This window comes from Myotis daubentonii, chromosome 13, assembly GCF_963259705.1.
Source record: "Myotis daubentonii chromosome 13, mMyoDau2.1, whole genome shotgun sequence".
Taxonomy (NCBI): domain Eukaryota; kingdom Metazoa; phylum Chordata; class Mammalia; order Chiroptera; family Vespertilionidae; genus Myotis; species Myotis daubentonii.
In genome coordinates, this window is record NC_081852.1 from 42,985,381 (window position 1) to 43,004,309 (window position 18,929).

Sequence of the window (18,929 nt, forward strand, 5' to 3'; positions counted from 1 at the left end):
GTCGTGTTGGGCTTAAAGGGACACTGGTGGCTGGATCCGTGGTCATTGTGAGTAATGCCTGACTTCAGGCAAAAGAAAACACGGTGGGAGGGTCCTTGGGAATTCCCATGGTGGCGTTGGGAAGGTGCCAGAGTTAAGAGGACATCCCCTGCTGGCTGCTGTGGCTCAGTGGTTGAGCGTTGACCCATGAACCAGGAGTTTCGCTTCCCAGCCAGGATACATGCCTGGGTTGTGGGCTCCATCCCCAGTAGGTGCTGTGCGGGAGGCAGCCGATCAAGGTGCTGCATCCTGAGAGGCAGGGGCACTGGGGTTCCGCAGGCTCCTGACCTCAGGTAAGCAGCTTGCAATAAGGGGTGATACACACAGCCACCGGGGGGGTCCACAGTCTCTGTAGCCCGTGTTGGGGTGTGCCGGAAAGATGGCAGGAAACCTTTCCATTTACTTGCCTCACGACCTGTTTCGTTATATTCTTTCAAGTCTCCTTGAGATGGACCTGGCTGAGGATCCAGTGGGCCAGGGGTTCCTGTGGAATCAGCCATGGTTTCAGTGACCAGTTCATCTGACCGTGGCCATGGACATGCCCAACCACACCCAGTGGAAATATGCTGGCAGCTGCGCCAACCCCTTCTCAGTTTACGTTTGGAGAATTATCTTGTTCCAGATGAGAACTTTTCATTGTTAAAATAGACCTCCTTTCCTCCAGGACCCTCCTGTGGTAGAAAAGCTAGAATGTGACCAAGAGGTGCACACTGGCTCGGGGTGTAGGGATAATAGAGATACATTATCACCACGTCGGAGAACTTGTCAGCTGCCTCCACCCCCACCAAGCCCTGCAGTGTGCGTTCCCTGGGACGGGGATGTCCCTTTAAATTTAAAAAAAGAAAAAAGAAGGTTTTATTTATTTCAGAGAGAGGAAGGGAGAGGGATAGAGAAACATCAATGATGAGAGAGAATCGTTGATCGGCTGCCTCTTGCTGGGGATCGAGCCCACAACCAGGGCAGGTGCCCTGACCAGGAATCGAACCGTGACCTCCTGGTTCATGGGTCGACGCTCAACCACTGAGCAACACTGGCCAGGCAGGGGCTGTCCTTCTAACTCTGAAACTTGCCTCTTATTTTCCTTGAACTCCAAGGTTGCACACTGGTGCCCATAAATGTGTCTTATTTTTAGCCCATGGTTTTTTGGTGGTTGATTTTCTTAAGCTTGTGAAACGATGAGTGTTCACATAAAAATTGATTTCTGGCTTCTCTTTTAAAAAAGGTCAGGAAGCCCTGAACAATTAGTGCCTGGTCAGAACCAGCTGGAACCAGTCGGTTGGGGAACATGCCCTTGAGGTCACCGCCCCCCACTGTCAGCTACCACTCGCCCCTTTCCTTCTGCAGGAAACGGTCTGTACCTGCTGCTTCCTCGGAAGTGGCCACGCAAGTGACAGCCCAGAGGGTGTGTGCCCCCTTGACTGACGGGTACCGGGCTGCCCACTCCAGACACTTGGGCTCATAAACCTGTTTTAACCCATTTTCTCTCTTGGACCTGACTGGTTCCTCACATTTCCTCCCAAATCCCGAATGTGTTAGAGGCACTGCAGTTACTGTCACTGCCCACGTTCAAGGTGACTGCTGTTCAGGTGCGGCCCTGTGACCAGCGCCACCACCGGACCTCCTGGTGGGAAGTTAGTCTATGTCCTGGCCTCAGAGGAAGGCCAGCTGTGTCCCCTCAGTGCCAGGGGCCTGGCCCCGCCTGGTTGCCAGGCCTGTCCTCCCTCGGATGCCATCTCACGAAACTCCAGTGTGCAATTTGGTATGTAGTTGGAAACCGTCGCAGAATCATTGTAGCATTATGTTTGCGTCCTTTCCCCACTGATCCCTACGAACTGCCGTCTTGGCAACAGGCAGGTTAACCTCACACGACAGCCTGAGAAGCCACACTGCTCTCCAATCGGTTGCCAGGTTAAACATGGGTGTGCCTCTGTCCACAAACTTACAACACCTGGGTGTGTCGCAGACCCTCGAAGGGGAACAAGACGAGCAGCCTCCCGGATCTGTGTGTGTGGGTGTGTGTGTGCACGCACAATGCCAGGCTTGCCGTCACACTGACACCCCGGGAGCTATGACCCAGCCGTCTCCCAGGCCCCCTCCTCGCCCCCACCCCCACCCCTGCAGGAGGGACAGACCTCTGCCACCTCAGGAAAACCAGAGCTCCGAGGGCAGCTGTTGTACATGCGCTGCACCTGGGAGCCCTCGTGGCCTGTGGCTGGCGTGTGGGCACCCAGAAGCCCTCGAACCCAGGAGGGCGCCTGTGGACAGCCCCGGCTCAGTGGGAAGAAGAGATCAGCCAGACAGAACCTGAGTGAATCAATGTCATGTTCACGTGGAAGACAACAGACAATATCCAACATGTTCTAAGACAGCACTTCTAGGCAAAGGGCAGGCGTGGCTCCCTCGCGGGCCTGCTCTAAACTTTCTCTCTAGAAGAGCGACCCAAACGAGCCTACGGAAACCCCCAAACCGAACGTCACAGCCACAGACATCGGCAAATCAAACGAGACACTGGATGTTGACTTTAACATATAAAAATACTATAACAAAATGAAATACAAATATATATTAGAATCTGTTAAGTATTCTGTATAAAGAGATACTTTCGTGGTTAGGCTAACAGCAGGCAGAGAGAGACGAGTCTGGCCTTCTCCACCTCAGACTCGGGGAGGCTCGGCTCCCCTGCTGCGTCTCTTCAGTGCGTGTTGAGTGGAAACAGCAATGGCGACGTCGATGTGAACTGAAGGTCTTCACCAAAGGGGAGGTGTGGAGTTGACCTCTCAGATGATTTCGGGGTAGCCGCCTGGGACTCGATGGTAGCAGGCAAGATGCGTGACGACCCAGGGCCTTCCCAGGTGGGTGGCTGAGGAAACTTGGTCCTGGGGTGGGGTGCACGGCTCTCTTAGCTCCTGGCTGCCTCACCCTTGTGGTGGCTCCCAATCTTCCAGCTCCACCAAGGGTGAGTGTGGGGCTGGGCTGGGCTGGGCATTGAGGAGGGGCCAGCGGGGCCAGCAGCAAGCCCACCCTCTGCTCTCCCCACCCCACGGCGCTGGGCCTGCAGGGCAGTCGCCATCACCTGTCTGTAGGCGTCCTTTCTACTTTCTGCAAAGTAGAGAGGCCCCTGCTGTCAGGGCCCCTCGAGCCAAGGAAGCTGCTTCTCCAAGGCAGGAAGGAATGGCAGTGGCAGGGGAAGGGCTGCTTCTCAGGGCAGGGGGTGGGGGAACACCTCTGTTCCCTGGAAGGAACAAACTAGCTGCACTGGAACTTTCCTGCCACCCAGCCTGGTGCTGGCTCTTGTCCAGATTCCCCCAGTGGCCGCCCAGAAACTCCAGGTAAGAGGGTTGCTCTGCAGCGAGGCCCACGCTGCTGTCCACAGCGGGCAGGGCACGGTGGCCTTGCTCGGAGCTACAGGAAAAGAGAGCCCAGGCCGGGTGAGGCGCAGACCCAGTCATGCTGGCTCCTCCCCACTTGGGAGGGTCCTCTGCCCATTACAGGGGTCCCCAGACTCAAACTCGCTGGCTGGCCAGATCCTGTCCATGCCAGGCTCCCACGTCACAGGAGGCTCCTGCCCTCTTCTCGGCAGCAAAGCCCTCGTCGTCGTCCCCCCCCTCCCAGCTACCATGGTGGCAGACACAGGCACATGCCACCCCAACTCTGCCACGCTGCCCCACCCCTGCCTTCTGTCTGCAGATGGAAGGAGCCAGGAAAAGGGTGTGCCCCCCCTTGCCCACCGGATTCCCCAGGGGTACACTGTCCTGGGGAGACCTCTGGACCAGAGAGTGGCCTGTCTTCCTTCCAGCCAACTGCCTATTTAGGCTCAAAGATCATCTCTACGCTGTCGTTCTGCGGGGAAGAGAAGCATCCGCAGTCAGTCCCCTCTTCAGTGACTGCGAAGACGAGTCCTTCCTTGTGGAAGCCTCTGGCGAGCAGCGCCCGGCCGGGCGTGTCTGCGGTTGGCACCCTCGCTGGGCTCCCTCTCTCCCCGGCACCCTGGTCACCACTGAGATGCGCGGCAATCAGTCGGCAGGTGTCCACGAGGGCAGAACCCAGCCCCGGTCAGGCACACAAATACTCGATGTAATTGATGAAAATGGATCTTCTACCTCCTGGGGCCTCCCTCCTGGAACCACAGTGGGAGGGCCTCCGTTGCTTGAATCGCCCATCCTACCTCTCCATCTGAGAGCAGAGGAGACTGAGGCCCACGGGGGAGAAATTTGCCAGAGCGACAGCGCCAGCAGTCGCTGATGCCTGGGCCGCTGTTCCCACCTGGTCTGCAGCGTGAGGGGCTCTGGACCCCGTATCCTCAGGGGGAGACCCTCCCTGGCCAAGCAGCCTCGCCCAAGCCCCTACACCCTGCCCCCCCCCCCCCCCCCCCCCCGCGGCTCGCCAGCAGCAGGCTGACGGCTGGGGAAGCCCAGGACCAGGGCCGCTTTGGTGGCTAGTGGCTGAAGGTGGGTGGCAGTGTCTATTCTGCTGAAACCAAGAAGGCCCTGTCCTTTCTGGTGGGGCCCCCCACCCCAGGAAGTTCCAGTGACCGTTTCCTCCACATGAGCACCCTCCTCGAAGCTACAATGATCATCCCATAACTTTAGGATTCAGAGGTCTGATCCTAAGACCGGCTTCCACCCCAGGCCTCGTTCCTGAGGTGCTCTGCCTGCCAACCAGCCCAGGGGCAAGGGGCAGTCCCTTCCTGGCCAGCAGGAGGGGCCCTTCCCCTCCCCTCCGCAGCCTGGCCTCCTGCCCGCCCACAAGCAGCAGAGCCAGGTTGGGAGTCCTTCAGGGTTCTCTGCAGGGGGCAAGGGGTTGGGGCCAGCATGGGCTGCAGACACGAGGGACAGGCTGGGTTGGGAAGGGGCAGTCCCTTCTTCAGAGCCAGGTCGCAGGCAAGGAGGGAGTGTCACCATTCTGCACTTCTTGGCCTGACCTCACGCACATATTCATTCAACAGTATTTATTAAGCGCCTCTTTGTGCAAGGCACTTCCGGGAGGGCGGTCTGCAGCCAGGCCTCGCCCACCCGCTCGGCCCCCAGCTGCTCGAGTTCGGCTTGAGAAAAGCTGCCTGGCCCCTGAGAGGTGGGCCTCAGCCCGCCCAAGAGGGTCCAGCCATCCAGGAGCTGCCTGGCGATGGCCCGACCCCAGCCCAGGTCTCCTGGTGGCCCGGCTTCTCGCCAGCCCCCTCCCCGTGGGCACTGGGCGCTAGGCGCAGAGGGCACAGCCACACTTGGTGGGCTTCTCCACCTCCTCAGCGAAGGAGGTCCCGTCGCTGCACTCGAAGGTGAACTTCCTCCGCTTCAGCCGCAGGCCCTGGCAGCAGCCCCGGCCCGGGCAGGAGCCCCGGCACTCCACCCACGACAGCGGGCGCGTGGTCTGGCAGATGGCATAGCCCCTCTGGACCTGGTGAAAGTCCCGGACAGGGTCCCCCCGGCACTCGGACTCTGGATGGGACAGATACCAAGAGAAAGCCTCAGGGCACAACTCTGGGCCAGTTCTGCCCCCTGGGAGGCAGGAGGAGGAAGAGGAGGAGCGAGGGGAGCGGGGGAGGCGGATGGTCCTCTAGCTCTTAGAGCCCACCTTGGCCCCAGCACCCTCCTGCCCACCATGCACATGCACAGCTTCCTCCCGGGCCACCATGAGGTCAGTGGGAAGGAGGGACTTTCTAGCTGCCCCGGCCTCCAGCACAGATGCCGCTGCCAGGCTCCGGGGGTGGGGGGGGGGGTGCTCCCCGCGGCTGCAGGAGTGCAAGAGGCTGGAGGCCTGGGAGGCAATCATGTTGGAGGAGGGATTTGTGCTGGGAGGGTGTGGCCTCGGGACCCTAAAGTGCCTGAGTTCTGGATTCCTCAAGACACCCCCTCTCCCCCCAAGCGCTCTCCATTCCAGCAGAAGCATCTTAGTCACGCAGACCAGGCCTGGGAAGGAGTCCCCAACCCGCAGACTTGTGCTGCTCCCGGGTCCCAAGGTGATGGGGCCACGATGCAGAGATCTGGGCAGGAGCGTGGTCTGTAAGGAGAAATCCCAGCCAGGGGGGCACTCACCCCAGATACGGGGCTGCAGGAAAAGCTGGGACAGGGAGAGATGGGGGCCCTGTGTGAGGGGGACTTGGAGCCCAGAGAGCAGGGTGCGGGGACGGGGGGGGCGGGGGGGGGCGGGTACTAAAGCCCCATAGCAGCCTAAGGTGCAGGAAGGGGCAGGGGCACAGAGGGGTTGCTGAGGTTGAGAGGAAGAAAAAACCAAGTTGCTAAAGCCAGTCGGGAGGGACCCTGGAGAGGGCACATCAGGAGGGGGGCCCCTGACCTTGCTCACAGAGCTCGCCTGAAAAGCCAGGGTCACACACACAGTGCGCCCCCTTGGTGGCCGAGGCCTGGCAGTGGCCGTGCAGGCACTGCAGGCCCCCACACGGCTCTGCGGGGGCCCCGGCCTGGTTGCACAGGGCCCCCGAGTACCCCTCTTGGCACTGGCAGCTGTAGGAAAGGGCATCGAGGGGCACGCACTTCCCGTGGACACACCTGTTGGGACAGAGAAAAACACTCTGAGGACAGGCAGAGCCCAGACAAGGCCCACCCAGGGCGCCCCACCCCCAGCCTCGGCGTCACGGATGTTAGCCTGGTCCCAAGATGGAGACATTTGCTTCCCGAAGAAGCAAAATGTGAGCCTGTGCTTGTCCCTACAGACCTTTCCTGTTCATAAAAATAGAAACCCAGAAAAATGTAATGAAACCCTGCTAGGCCACGTGTTCTGATCTTGGGCGTGAAAGCCATTCTCTTTCCTCACCACAGGGAATGGGAACTTGCAAGGAAGGGAAGGGAACCTGCAGGTGGGCAAGCGGGGAGGGCTCCCTGAGCCCAGCGCGGCTCACTTGTGGCCGTGACAGGGGCCGTCAGCTGGCTGGTCGCAGTGCAGGCCCCCCCAGCCGGCCTCGCAATGGCACACAGGCCCAGGGGTGGCGTTGGGCTGGCAGATGCCGTGCAGGCAGAAGAGCTTCCGGCAGGGCTCGCAGCCCGGCACCACACCCGGCTTCATCCGCGTCTTAGTGAAGTCCTGCAGCTCGTTGTTGATGTACAGGTTCCGGATGCACCCGTGGAAGCTGGTGCCGTTGAGGATCTGCCACAGGCGGAAGGCGGCCGAGTTCACGTCCACCGGCATCCCTGGGGTGGTGGGGAGGGGGCAGACTGAGCTGGCCGGGCTCGGGTGGTGCCCGGCACCTCCCTCTGAGGTCGGTGGGCACCTGCACAGTGTTCCCTCTTGCCCGTGGCCTCTGTCCTGTCTCTGCAACCCTGGACCAAGGCCCTCTGCCACCATGGAGGGTGCAGACTCCTTCCCCAAAAGAAAAGGAAAAGCTGCCTTCCCGTGGCCAGGGCTGGGTGCTAGCCTGGCCGCAGCCAGCTGACCAGCGAGGCCCGGGCGCCTCAGTCTGGCTGCGCTCGCCCAGGGTTCCTCCCTTCCCTCTGGGACACCTGTCCTTACCTCCCAGAGGCCCCAACGGCAGCAAAGGACTGGGACCTGGAACTCAGGTGTATGGTACTTTGTCACCTGCTTTTGTGGTCACTACTCACGGCAGCCCTGCGAGGTAGGAGCTGCTAAACCCCACTGGATGCTCAGTGCTCAGTGACTTGCCCGAAGTTGCACAACTAGGAAACCCAGCTTCTCATCCCTCCCACCTGCCCACTCCCTAGGCCAGGCCCCGCACAGCGCTGAGACGACCCCACTGCCTCCGGGAACCTGCTCTCTGGACCTGGAAATGTCCGCAGGTGGTGGACAGGGCCAGTTAGCTGCAAAGCCTGGAAGGCCAGCTGGGCAATCCCCAGCTCATGCGGGGACCTGGGCCTGGGCCTCCGGCAGCAGCTCTGGGCCTCTGAGGGCCCAAGACTGGGGATGGACCCTGAACATTGAACAAGCCCCTTCTGGCCCAAAGCCAAGAAGAAAGATGCCCAAGGTGTAGAGCACAGCGGGGGGGGATTCCAGCACGCCCCTTCCCTTCCCTCCCCGACCTGGGTCAGGTCTCCGTCCCCACTCAGGCACTTCCCCTCCCTCGTTAGTGTGGGCTGGGGGACAGCAGCCTGGCTCCTGGCAAGGGAGCACAATCCACCTGCAGCTTGGCCGGTCACTAGACCCTCCCCCACCACCTGCGATGTTCCCCACAGTCCTGTGCCCTGGGCCCCGCCCCTGGCCAGAGAGCAGGAGGGCCCCACCTGGAAAGGCTATCAATACCACCCCCTAAGGAGAGGCCTGGGGCGGGGCAGGTCCTCACCTCCCACGTAGAGGGCGGCCTCGCTGTTCAGTGTGTAGTGCTTGCCGAAGTTGTCCATGGTCATGGGACTGCCGCCATCGATGGAGAGATTCACCATCTGGTCGAAGGTGACCAGCTCCACAGTGTGGAACTGCCCGTCGTTGATCGTCTCGGCACTGGAAAACGGGGTGCCCCCACCCCAGAGGATGAGCTTCAGTTGGGCCCATCCCTTCCTGGACACGCTGCCACGGGTCCAGCAGCTGCTTCCCAAGGGACCACATCTCTCAGGGGAGACTGGGACTGGGGGCCTATGGCCCAGCCTCTCCTGCTCCCTGGGGAAAGCTGAGACGTTTGGGGCAGGTGTTTTCAACCTAATCGGTCTCCTCCTCCCACCCAGGAGCGCCCTGTGAGGTGGTGGTGGGAGGGGAAGGACCCGCCTGGGCTGTGCTCGATGGTTCAAATGCCCTCTCCTCTCGGGCAGCCCAGGCTCTGGTGGTCCCATTAATGACCTGCTTTCGGCCCAGGAGACCCCTGAGAGCGGCCGACGGGCCTGAGGAAGCCCCACCTGTAGATGGCAGAGCTGGGGTAGCTGCCAGGGTCGTAGCTGACACGCACATGGCCCTGGTACAGCTCCACGGCGATGTGGTCATTGTCCCCGTTGTACAGCAGGATCCCGTTGTCCTCTGCTGTGGAGACCTGATGAGCAAGGGCACTGTCTCTCCAACCCCATCCCCCGCAGCAGCAGCACAGGCTGGCGGGCGGAGCGCACGGGGGCCCCATCGGAAGAGAGATGCTGTGTGCAGAACTGCCCTCCCTGCCTGCCCAGGTGACATGGCAGCCCCGGGTTTAAATCCTATCCACTGACAGTGTGGCCAGGGCCAGGCAGCAGAGGGCAGATGGGCCAGCTGAGGCCTGGAAACTACGTGCCAGGAGGGGCAGGTAAGAGCCCTTCAGACCACCTGCTCGGGAAGAAAGGCAGACGGGCTGTGGGGCAGCCGCTCTGTGGGCCCCGGGGAACTGCCTTAGGGCCAGGGGGGTCCCTCCAGAGAGGACACGTTCAGGAAGGCTCTCTGACAGCCAGAGCCACCCAAACCTGGAAGGAACTGCTCAGGAGGCAGATGTTTAAGACATAAAATGGAAAAATAAGGGACCACAAGGACTTGTGGTTAAAGACATAAGCTGGGAGTTAACCTGGCCGAGCTCCAGGCACATGACACAGCCTGTCGAGCATTGGAGGTGAAGCGAGGAGTCGTTGAGACAAGAGATGGTGGGACAGGGTCCTGGTAAGCTTGGTTTTCTGGATCTAGTCGCCCATGAGACCACCTCCCCCTCCTGCCTCTTCTTTGAGATCGGATTTATAGGCCAATAACCTTTCCAATTCTGCTTAAACGACTTCAAGCTGAGATGCTGACACCCACATCCGAAGACTCTGACCGACACAGGGGCTTCCCCACGGTCCCGGGCAGGGACGTGTCTTGAATCCCTGACCTGAGGCCAGGGCCCCCCGCCGCCGGACTCCCCTCTGTGGCCGGGGCCCTGGGCACCCACCTGCAGGGTGATGTTGGCCCGCGGCCAGTTCTGCAGGTCCGTGAACTGCAGGTATGTGTCCCGGTCCACGAAGTTGACACTGAGCAGCTTCTCACACTCGGGGCCGCCGAAGCCGGGGAGGCACTGGCACACGGGCCGGCTGCCCTGGTCCACGCAGTGGGCCCCGTTCTGGCACTCAGCCCCCTCGCAGGGGCTCCTGGGGGCGGCTGGGCGGGGAGGGGTCTCACAGAGCTGCCCACTGGGAGGGAAAGGACGCAGGTCAGACAGGGCAGGGCAAGGGGAAGAGGGCCTCTTCCTCCCCCAGGTCCTGGAGAGAAGCTCACTAAACATCGTGGGAAACTGGATCCTTAAGGCGACAGAAAATGCTGCTAATGAACACTTTTCCGGAGAGAACTAGGAGCCAGAAGGGTGGTGAGAAACAAGTGTGGTCCCTGCCCCAGCAACATCGATGTCACCTGGGCAGGTGTCAGAAATGGAAAACCTACTGAATCTGCTCTTTCATACCATGCCAGGTGACTCGTGTGCTCGTTAAAGTTTAAGAATTGCTCATGTCACCCTAACCGGTTTGGCTCAGTGGATAGAGCGTTGGCCTGCGGACTGAAAGGTCCTAGGTTCGATTCCAGTCAAGGGCCTGTACCTTGGTTGCGGGCACATCCCCAGTGGGAGGTGTGCAGGAGGCAGCTGACCAATGTTTCTCGCATCGATGTTTCTAACTATCTCTCTCCTTTCCTCTCTGAAAAAATCAATAAAATATATTTTTTTTTAAAAAAAGAATTGCTCATGTCTCATTTTACAGAAAGGAAAACTGAGATTCAAAACAAGCAAAAGAGGAAAGACTCAAAATAAAGATGGAACATTACTACTAAGGGTAGTTCTGATCCAGGCTACAACAATCTGTAGCATTAGTATCCACAGTAGCCAAAAGTGTAAACAGTCCGAATAGATGGATAGATCAACAAAAGTGATAGATCCCTACAGTGGAATATTGTTCAGCCATAAAAAGGAGTGAAGTTCTGCCACCTGCCACCACATGGATGACCCTCAAAAACATGACGCTAAGTGAAAGGCAGTTATAAAGGACCACAGACTGTATACTTCTGTTTATCTGAAATGTCCAGAATAAGCGAATCTACACACACAGATACCAGCAGATTAGTGGTTGCCTAGAGCTGAGATGGAGGAGACTTGGGGTGACAGGTAAGAGGTGTGGAGTTTCTGGGGTAATGAAATGTTCTGAAATGGATGGTTCTAAAATGAATGCACAACTCTGGACATACACTGAAAGCCACTGAATTGCACATTTTAATCACATGAATTGTAGTGTATGTGAATTACAGCTCAATAAAACTGAAAGAAAAACAAAAAACCCCAAGCAGATCATGGGAGGTGGGTGGTCAGGAGAGCAGGTGTCAGTCCCCTCTCCCAACCTCCCAGAGGAGCCAAGACGCAAATGTCAGCGACCCTTATGGCAGGTTGTGACTTCAGAGGCTCCCTGAGCAGTAAGTGAGAGGGCCCTGTCCACTGATTGTACCCGCCACCCACTCCCTCCACCAAAAAGGTTACGCACCCGCTGCCTGTGCTCTGAGTGGTTAAGTCATGTTCCCAAGGCCACACAGCTGTGACGGGTGACGGTTCAAGCCAGGACCCGACACCCAGGCTCTCACCCTCCCTCCCTCCCGCCAACCACGTCTGGGGGCTCCTGCCAGCCCCGGGCCGACGGCTAAGAGGAGTCGGTGCCTCACGGGTGTGCAGGCCTCTCACCTGTAGCCATCAGCACAGAGGCAGGAGTAGCTGTTCACATCGTCTATGCACTGGGCCCCGTTCTGGCAGCGGTGGTCCCTGCAGTCATCCTGGTTCTCGCTGCAGTTGTCACCCGAGTAACCTGGTGCACACTCACACCTGGAGGTCAGAGGCGGGTAGGCAGTCAGCTGTGTGTGACAGACAACCTGGAGGCCCTGTGGGTCTATGGGGTCCCCCGGGAGGTCAACCAGAGCCCTGGATATAAAGGTGCCCCGCCTGTCCTGGGCCCTTTTGGAGAGCTTGTGCTGTTGGTGGGGCTCTAGGTTGGGGGGTGGGCACCCAGCAGCAGGAGGAGATGGGAATCTTGTCAGGGAGGACCCAGATTCACCACCAACAGCACATCCAGGGCCAAACTGCAGCCCCTTCTGGACCTACCCAGCTGCTCAGCTCACGGCTCCCAGTCATGGGGCTCATCCTTCCCTCCACCCCAGCTTCCCCAGCTCCACCAGCCCAGCCTCCTGGCCCCAGCCGGGCAGGTGCCCACCTCTCTGTCAGTGTCTGACTCCAAGCCAACCTCCAGCTCTCTGCTTGCATTGTGCCTCACTGCTCACCCCAAAATCCATTCTGGCCAAAAATCCAATCCAGTCCTATCAAGCAAAGGGCACACTCCTCCACCCCCTTGCAAGATACTCAGGCCTTCTCCACTGGCAGCAACCCCCACGCCACTGGCACTCCCGCCTTCACTCCCTTCCCTTCACCCCTGCTGGTTCTGGAATACCCTCACCGCTCTCCCTGCCTCATTCCGGCCAGGCCAAGACCTCACCTCCTCTGAGATGCCCCTGGTGTCACTGAGCAAACCTTTGCTGGAAACCCTTCCAAACTGCAGACTGCAAATTGCAAACTGAACAACCTGGCAGGTGGGTGCCCCTGCCTAGATTTTTTACTCATTCCCAGTGTTTTTCAGGCTGCAAGAAATACCCTTCTACCAGCGCGCGTGCACACACACACACACACACACACCTGAAATCATACTTATCCTTAGTGTATACAATGGTATGATGCTCTCTGATGTTTTCTGTTTCATTTTTTAAGTTAACCTTGACCTACCCATTAATCACAAGTCACTATTGGGTCTTGAGCAGCAGTCTGAAGACTGTTTCAGTACCTAAGCCACCACCCATTCCTTCATATTCATTCATGCATTCATTCATTCATGCATGCATTCATTCATTCATTCATGCATTCATTCAACGAATGTACTGAATACTTGCTGGGTTCCAGGTACAATGCCAAGCACAGCTGAGCATTTGTCCATCTTTCCTCCAAAACAGGGAGTTGAGAGAACATGGACCTCCCCCACTGTATGTGCTCACCTGTGCGGTGGGAGGGGCTACCCCAGCACAGTGTGGGTGACAGTGTGCAGCCTCGCTTGATCCCCCTGAGGCCCAGCCTCTCTGCGGAGCGGGCATGCCTCTTGATCTGCCCCTGCTCCTTGGTCTCTGTGCCAATCCCACCCCGTCTTCCGTGCCAGCTCACCCGGGAAGGCAGTGTGCCCACCGTTTGGACGGCGGCTCCCATATAGACTCTCGATCTCACAGCCGGGCCTCTAACATCCCCTGGCTCTCCCTCTGCCCAGGGGCCTCAGCTCCATGGTGACCCCATCCCCCGACCCTGGCCTGAGTGGCTGGGGTTGGGCCCCTCAGCCACAGACTACAAGGAGCCCTGCCCTGACTGGTGGAACCAGGGTCCCAGAACTGACACTATATTTGAAAACTACAGATGGGAGCAACATCCTAAAACCCCATGACCTGCATATCACACGCAGTCTTGGGGTGACAAAGCACTTCCATGTATGCCAGTAACAACGACGGAGACAACAGTCAAGAAGCCCTTTTCCTGAGGCCAAACAAGAGGACTTTTAAAAGGTAATACAGTGCCTACAACTGTATATTGTGTAACATGCCAGTGGGATCGAGGGCAGCCCCTCAGTCAAACATGTTCACAGCTCTGCAGCACAATCTACATGGACGGCTGTTGACTGTAGCCCCATACGCGTGTGGTCAGCTTTTATTTCTATTGATTTTGTTAATCCTCACCCGAGGACATTTTCCCATTGATTTTTAGAGAGAATGGAAAGGAAGGGGAGAGACAGAGAGAGAAACATCGATGTGAGAGAGACACATTGGTTGCCTCCCACATGGGATGGAACCTGAAACTAAGGTACATGCCCTTGACCGAAATTGAACCCGGACCCTTCAGTCCATAGGCCAATGATCTATCCACTGAGCAAAACCAGCTAGGGCTGTGTGTTCTGCTTTTGTACCAAATTAGAGGCCCAGTGCACAAGATTCGTGCACTGGGGAAATCCCTCAGCCCAGCCTACGCCCTCTCGCAGTCTGGGCGCCCTCAGGGGATGTCCTACTGCCACGGAGGTTGGAGAGGCGCCCACCACTGCCACTGTGCTCCCCAGCCTTGAGCCCTGTGGGAGCACACGGACCACCAGGGGGGCAGCTCCTGTGTTAAGCATCTGCCCCCTGGTGGTCAGTGCACATCACAGCGACCGGTTGTTCTGCCATTGGGTTGATTTGCATATTACCCTTTTATTATATAGGATACGTTCAGGTCAGGTCTGATTTTGCTATCAAACCAACTTTTGGTTTTCAGAGTTCTGTGGGTTTTGTAATGGGATGAGAAACTGAGGGTCTGGAATGACAATAGCTATTTATGGAGCATTGATGGGAGGTCAGACATGGGGCTAAGTGCTTTCTGCTCATGTGCTCATCCTCTCCTTACAACCACCCCAGGAGGAAGCTTCTGGTGCCTCCAGCTCGCAGATGAGAAAACAGGCTCAGAGTGGGCAAGCCATCCATTCAAGCTCATGCTGGCAGCAAAGCTGTCCCCTTAACCACCCCCACACTGACTCACAGGAACCCCACATGGCTGAGACCAAACCCACTTGACAGGTGAGGAATAGGATGGGTAGGGGGTTGGCATGGAGGGGAGGTGACTTGGCAGCCCCTGCCCTTCCCTGACCCTGGAAATGGGCAACACCTACCTGGGCCCATCCGGGGTGCCCACACACTGGGCCTCGTGCTGACACGGGTTCAAGTCCAGGGAGCAGAAGTCCACCAGCTGCTCACAGGCCCTTCCTGGAGAAAGAACCAGGGAGAGGCAGGAGAGAAGCTGTCCCCACCCCCCCACGCTCTGCCAGGCAGCCACCAGCAGAAACCTCCTGCCGACGCTGAGGCAGGGCCCCAGCTGTCACGGGAATGGGGCTCAGGGCATGCACGCTAGCCCTCACCTCCCCACAGACACTCGATGTCCACATACCCGCATACTGCAGGGGGCACTGGCAAGTGTAGTTGCCCACGCCGTCCACACAGATGCCTCCATTGGCACATGCGTGCTCCACACAGTCGTCTGTGTTCACCCCACAGGTCGGTCCTTCAAAGCCAGTCGGACAGGAGCACCTGGGGCAGGGGAGGAGGGAGAGGCAGGTGGGCCCATGGTCACAGGTCAATATCATCCCAGAGTTGTGGTACCTACTCACGGCCAGGCCCTCGCAGGATGCCGGGGGTTAAAGGTGAGCAAGCCCAGCCCCGCACTATGGGGCTCACAGTCTAGTGGGGAGAAGAGGAGGAGACGCAACCAGAGGAGAGGCGGTGAGTATCGGGACCGTGCAGCACAGAGGCCAGTGAGGGGGAACAAAGGGGCAGCACCTAGCTCCTCCTTGGGGGAGTGGTCAGGGTGGGCTTCCTGGAGGAGATGATGGTTAATCAAGGACCCTGGCAGGGGAGTGCAGGAATGGGAGGGAAGACAGTGGGGACAGGGCGTGTGCAAAAGCCTGGAGAAGACCCTAAAGCCAGCCCTCTGGGAGGGGTCCTGCTCATGCCGATAGTTCAGGCCTTGGGGAGCACACACCTCAGGGACCCAGTGAGGATGGGGCTGGAGCAAGTTGTGGAGACCACTGGAGACCAGTGATCTCCAAACCAGGTCCACCCTCCCCCGGGGCACCTGGGGCTTTCCAAGGGGCTGTGGGTCAGAGAGGTCTGAGAAATCAACTTCCAGACCTACAAGCTCTGCAGGGACTCTCCCCTGGACTGACCGGCCCCCGAGCTCCCCAAAAGCACACACACCCCTCCCAGCCCAAGTCCAGGGTGGGACATGCCTGGGGCCTAAAATCCCGGGGCTCCAAATAAAGGGACAATTAGGACTATTGATGTTTTAAAGGTGAAGGAACAAAGGCGTCTGAAAGTCAAGCAGTTTTCCAGCTCCACGTGTTAAAAATAATTGAAGGAAGGCCTCGTGGAACTGTCAGCCGATAGGCATTAAAAATAGCTTTTGATGACATATCACTCTGCGCTTTTTGGCATATAGACTCGGAAGGATTTCAAAGACTTGAGTGACATGGCTATAATAAAACTCCTTCTAATCTCATCTGTTTATTTATGAGAACAAACTTTCTCAGCATTTATAGCTATATATATATAAAGCTCTATCTCACCCAGAGATGAGTCTAAAAAATTCGACTTTTATTTGTAATCACTATCAATCAAATGTTGTAATGTTGTTTTGATCGACTGTATATTATTGGTCATTGTCATGATAGCTCAATGCAAAAGAAACTTTTAATCAGAGGCTGATGGTCACAAGAAATAAAGAAAAGTTTAAATTTACACTTATATACCCATGTTGGTGGTGCAGACACATGGCGGGTGCTCCAGGAAAGTCTCCCCCAGCACAAAGGCAGATTACATTAGAAAGAAAGTGGGAGGGGGTGTGGGGAGTGAAATGGGCATACCTGTTCAAGAAGAAAAGGCAAATATTTAAACTGTAAAAGAGCAGCTCATTCGTGTAAGTTTTTAATGGTAAATTGCTATGCTGCTCTGGCCAGTGTTGCCCAGTGGTTGGAGCATGGCCGGAACACCAACAAGTGGCAGGTTTGATCCGGCCGGGTCAGGGAGCGTGTGGTGGGCAACCAATTGATGTGTCTCTCTCACATCCATGCTTCTCTCTCTTTCTTTCCCTCCCTCCCTCCCTTCTACTCTAATAATGGATAAAATATCCTCAGGTGAGGATTAACAACAACAAAAAATTGCTGTGCTATTTAGATTGCATTGGAGAACAATAAAAGAGTAATCGGTTTATTTTTAAATGTTAATATTTACTATAGCCTGAAAATGACCTCCTTTACAACAAAAAATTAAACTTACAATGACAAATTTTAGCTGTCAACTAAAAATGTATGAAAATATGTATAGTTTTTAAATTGTGTTGGGGGGGTATGTGAGCAAACAGGTTTGAAGCCCACGGTTATGGGACATGTCCTGGAGTTTAATCCCCCCCCCCCACACACACATACACACACATAGATGGGGGTGGGTTGGGGGTGGGGGAACAGAGGGGTTTTAAGAGAGCTGAGGCGATCAGCTTTGCATTTCTGAGAAGGCTCTTGTAAGCCTCAAGGTTGAGGGGTAACTCAGAGAGGCACCCCCTTTCTACCTGGAGGGCCCACCCAAAGGCCCCCCAATCTGTAGGGCTGCTAGGTGTGAGGGGGGCCATCCCTGCTGTACCCCTCTCTGCCCAGCAGGGGGAGTTTCTGTGGGTGTCCTTCCAGCCCCTCCACTCTCCACAGACATCCCCTCCCAGGAGTCCAGGGAATGAGGAGCGGCTTTGCTTTGCTCGAACTGCCCTGCAGAACTGCCGCCCAAGCCAAAGGAGGATGGAGCCTATTGTAAGGACGCCGTTGCCAAGGCAACAATGGCTGAGAGGCCATTTCGTGCTTTCCTTTTATAGCTGGTAATTTGGGTTTGCAGAGACAGATTTGGCCATTTCTGCCTGTAAATGCAGAGCCAATTTATTTTCAGCAGCTCAATATCAAGTGTTTTTCAGAAAAGCTCTAGGTCCAGGAGAGCTCGGGGTATGCACTGAGGGGTCCTGGGGGAAGCGGGTCAGTCGGGGGAGGGTGCTTGCATGGTAACGTCAGCACCCGGAGAGCTTGGGATTCGATCCTGGAGGAGGGTCGCCCTTCACCGAGAGCCGTGGGAAACTGGCTGCCGTGTGGAACCAGCGGGACCAGGAGATGGTGTGTGAGGCGCCAGGGGGCAGGCCCAGGATTTGCTCCCACCTCTGGGCAGGCTTCTATCTTCGGGGCTTGGGGTGGTGGCTTGATTGGAAAGAGCTGGCTAAGGGCCCTGCTTCAGGCAACATTGGCACAACAAGCAGGTACTTGACTTCTATTAAAGGGGTTTAAAGTGTGGCCAAACTGCCCCTTGGCACTGCCACTGCATATGTCCTTGGCCATGGATTCCCAGTGCCATCAAAAGACTCCTGGCACCTGGCAAGGACAGAGAGTGGCCTAGAGCAGAAGTGGGCAGCTTGGCTCCAGCCCCAGCGTCCCCCTCCCCTCCCACTGGCTCCCACTGCTCTGGGCAATGGGCATGGCTGGTGGGTGTGGAACTGTCTCCAGTGAGTGTTCGCTCCCACTGTGTCCACCCTCCACCCCCTCCCAGAGCAGAGAGGATGGGCGGGGTGGCCACTCGATGTGGAGGAGGAGGGCAGCGAAGCATGGGTGCTGGGTCCCGTCGGCACCCGCCCCCCGGGTTCTGGCCCCTCCAGGCAACTCACGTGAAGCCAGCATCCTCGCCCTCCTGCTCATGGCAGGTCCCGCCGTTCTCACAGGGGCCACTGGCACAGCTGTCCAGGGGCACCTCACAGTCTCGGCCCTGGGGAGAGAGTCAGGGATGGGGACCCAGGGGCCTGCGGGAGCCAACAGCCAGCCCGCCCCCCCCCCCCCCCCCCCCCCGCAGTGCGGCCTGCCTGTCCCAGGTGTTACTTGTTCATTCGTTCCTTCAAGCGCAGCCCTGGGCAGGAACTGCTCTCAGGGCACCGGGGGCAGATGGGGAACGCGACAGGCCACCCTGCCCTCCAGGAGCAGCCCTCCTCCTCCCGGGCCCAGCCGCCACTCAAGCCCCCACTCACCTTATAGCCGCTGGAGCAGGCACACCTGTACCCTTGAAGGGGGTCGTTCTGGCAGCTGCCCTGGTTCTGGCATGGGCTGGACAAGCAGGGGTCACACTTGGCCTGGACAGCCAGAGTGGGGGGACCTGAGGCCAGGGGAGGAGGTTCCTATAAGGAGGAGGTGGGGAGGCCCCAGCTCCCCGCTCCATACTCCCAGCCCTTCAGAGATGGGAGGTGGGAAGCCCTCTCCCCAAGAAATGGTCGCCATTTCCTCTGAGTCCCGTTCATCCTCCTTTCACAGCCCCCCCCCCCCCACCACCACTGGCCTCTCCTCCTCGGTAAAATGGGGTTACTAACAGCCCCGCCCCACGGGGCCATAAGGACTAGATGAGCTAATCCGCAGAAAGTGCTAAATGGCTGG

General features: G+C 57.7%; 1 protein-coding gene across 1 annotated transcript in view; it reads right to left on the reverse strand.

Moving 5' to 3' along the window:
* Positions 1–4,972: 4,972 nt before the first annotated feature.
* SLIT1 (slit guidance ligand 1) overlaps positions 4,973–18,929 on the reverse strand; it is a 149,634-nt gene continuing 135,677 nt past the window's right edge. Inside the window, exons 27-37 of the mRNA XM_059660958.1 lie at positions 18,530–18,654; positions 18,176–18,273; positions 14,879–15,018; positions 14,604–14,697; positions 11,570–11,707; positions 9,809–10,046; positions 8,826–8,956; positions 8,282–8,436; positions 6,890–7,178; positions 6,328–6,539; positions 4,973–5,471 (exon numbers count right to left, since the gene is read on the reverse strand). Of these exons, the coding sequence (XP_059516941.1) occupies positions 5,233–5,471; positions 6,328–6,539; positions 6,890–7,178; positions 8,282–8,436; positions 8,826–8,956; positions 9,809–10,046; positions 11,570–11,707; positions 14,604–14,697; positions 14,879–15,018; positions 18,176–18,273; positions 18,530–18,654 (1,859 nt within the window). The 3' untranslated portion in view covers positions 4,973–5,232. The remainder of the gene's footprint in view (positions 5,472–6,327; positions 6,540–6,889; positions 7,179–8,281; positions 8,437–8,825; positions 8,957–9,808; positions 10,047–11,569; positions 11,708–14,603; positions 14,698–14,878; positions 15,019–18,175; positions 18,274–18,529; positions 18,655–18,929) is intronic.